Source organism: Ipomoea triloba, chromosome 15 (assembly GCF_003576645.1).
Source record: "Ipomoea triloba cultivar NCNSP0323 chromosome 15, ASM357664v1".
Taxonomy (NCBI): Eukaryota; Viridiplantae; Streptophyta; class Magnoliopsida; order Solanales; family Convolvulaceae; genus Ipomoea; species Ipomoea triloba.
Window position 1 is genome coordinate 4,692,611 of NC_044930.1, and position 2,567 is coordinate 4,695,177.

The window sequence follows — 2,567 nt, forward strand, 5'->3', positions numbered from 1 at the left end:
TGTAATCATCAAAATCATCATTTCCCTTTGAACTAATTGTTTCAATTAGCATAATTGAATAATTAATTACTAAGATCCAATCAACTCCAACAATCCAGTTAATTGGCACAACTCAATTACACATGCGGTCCAATTGGTAGGTTACGTTATTCAATATATGTACTTCATGACATAATTAAACTTTATTTATTTTTTCTAATTAAAAGTCTAATAAATAACAAAAATGATAAGTGTATTACAATAAGTAAAAAATTTCTCTCTCTCAAAAAAAAAATAAAAAAAAAAATTCGTCACATTTTTATTAAAAGAAGAGAAAAATGTGACTCACTTTAATTGGGAGACTTTTTTTTTTTTTTAATTAAAAGAATTCTATTGTAGTGGCTATTCTCTTTGCAAAATGAGAATAACTATTATCAAGACCCTATAATATTAACTAAATTTATTAAATATAAAAATTCTCTTATATATAATTTATCTATAATTCTGTAACACAATCAAATAATATTCTTAAATCTCTTTCATTCTTTGTATACTCTTATTTTCTCTATTTTCATTTTATGAATCAAAATTTATGTTAAATTAAAAATAAAGTAAAAGGTTGACTTGACTTGTTGGAGTACATTTTACTCCATATAAAAAATATATATGATAATATTAAGCGAAAAAGACTGCTGTAGTCCTGTGGTCCCGTCGTGGCTTGCCGAAAAGTATCGGTGGAGAAGAAGACCGACTGGTTTATCGCCCTTGCTCTAGACTCTAGTTCCCTCTCTGGATCAAATTAGGGCTCCGGGGAAGAGATCGAAGAATTATTCAAGAGACGAAAACCATACTCTTACTGACGTCTGTATTTGAATAATTCAGGAATGGATCAGATATTGAACAAGGTGGGTTCATACTGGATTGGCCAGAGAGCGAACAAGGAGATCAATTCTGTCGGCGATGATATCAATGTAAGCTCCTTCTTGTTTTGCTCCGATAGTTCGGTCTCTTAGTTTACTTTCTTTAATTTGCTTTTTCTGGAAGTCAATTTTGCTTAATTAGGTTTTCTTGTTGGAGTTTTAGTTCTGGGGATCTCTTGATTGCGATGATGATGAATTACTAATTATTTTTTCTGTTAAATTAGCACGATTTTCTATGAAAGTAACGATTTTGTGTTGTCGGTGAGTCGGTCATGGCTGATCTTAGCCTTATCACTTATCAGCGACTTAGGCAGTCTGAGCCTTTTTCTGTTTCACGTTTAGGTTTTGAGCTTATTATCTGAATAAAAGAATTTTCCATAAAGATTAGAATCTGTTGATTAATTTCAATTCCATGTTTTGTTTCAATTGGCAATATGAGAAATTATTTGCTGCATACTTTGAACTATACAAGTACTGTAATACAATTGGGATGGTGTGAGGTCAGGTTATCAAAACACACAGAGCTAGTAATGTGTAAAACTGAATGCAATGTTTCGGAATTCTGATTCGAACAATTAGTATATTCAGAATGAATAGTGGTTCATCTATAGTAGTTTTGCAGTTCTGCTATGCTTTGAAGGATATTAGTCATATTACAATTGGGAAAACAGTCGTGCATGCTGTATCTTAGTGGGAAGTTTTTCTAGAAAATATAACATTTTCAGCTGCTTTAAATATTTTAATTTTTAAAAAGTATAATCCCAATGTTTCCATGCTGATGAAGGATTTCTTAGTTGTGAATTTAGTTCTCTTTCAATCATAAACTAACACCCAAATCATTTTGCTAGATTACATATTTTTCCGTAAATTAGCAAAATGGTCCCTTGACTATGTTGATTCCCCCAATTTGGTCCTCATCTTTTAAACTTGTCCGATTAAGTCTTGACTATCCAATCTTTACCCATTTTGATCCTCCGGTGCAATTGGGCATCCAACCTCCAGCAAATGTAAGGGTAATGAAGTAATTTCCAAACATTTTTTTAGCTTCTTCAGTTCTTCCCCAATCTTTTTAGCCATAGACCTAAGCTTTTCATCTTCCATGAGCTTCACTATCTTGTCCTCAATCTCTTCATGCTTTACCAATCTCTCATCCCAAATCCACCCCCAGTTCTTCCCCCACACCGCTAGCCACGGCTTCTTCGCCATCTCTGCATTCACCCTCTGGTCTCCAAGCACTGATTAACCCAGAAACACCACCCCCAGCCATGCGGCCTCCATCACAGAGTTCCAATGCTCCATCCACAGTGGAACACAAATCCCTGATCGGCACATGTGCTAGGTTCACCCACCCTTTGACAACCAGCCATCTATTCTTGCATTTCTCCATGAAAGAATCGCTGACCAGTTCTTCCACCTCTGTATGATCATCTTCATCCACCTTCGCTAATTTTAGTACCTATAAAAACCTCAATTTGCTTCTTAGAAGCCCTTCTTCTATTTCCCGCATTTGCTCTGTTGACATGGCTATTCTGTTTTTGAAGCTCATGTAGACGACTGAATCAGGAGGCTTGGTGTTTAGCCATGAGAGATACTTGTGGTTGTTTTTTTTTTTTTTTTATTGTTTTGTAGGGCTTGAAAGGCCCAATTGGAAAAATGGGGGGGGGGGGG

General features: G+C 34.9%; 1 protein-coding gene across 1 annotated transcript in view; it reads left to right on the top strand.

The window, feature by feature from the left end:
* The first annotated feature begins 674 nt into the window (after nt 1–674).
* Nucleotides 675–2,567, top strand: part of LOC116007041 (uncharacterized protein At5g01610-like) — a 4,498-nt gene continuing 2,605 nt past the window's right edge. Inside the window, exon 1 of the mRNA XM_031247612.1 lies at nt 675–950. Coding sequence (XP_031103472.1) covers nt 864–950 — 87 coding nt within the window. The 5' untranslated portion in view covers nt 675–863. The remainder of the gene's footprint in view (nt 951–2,567) is intronic.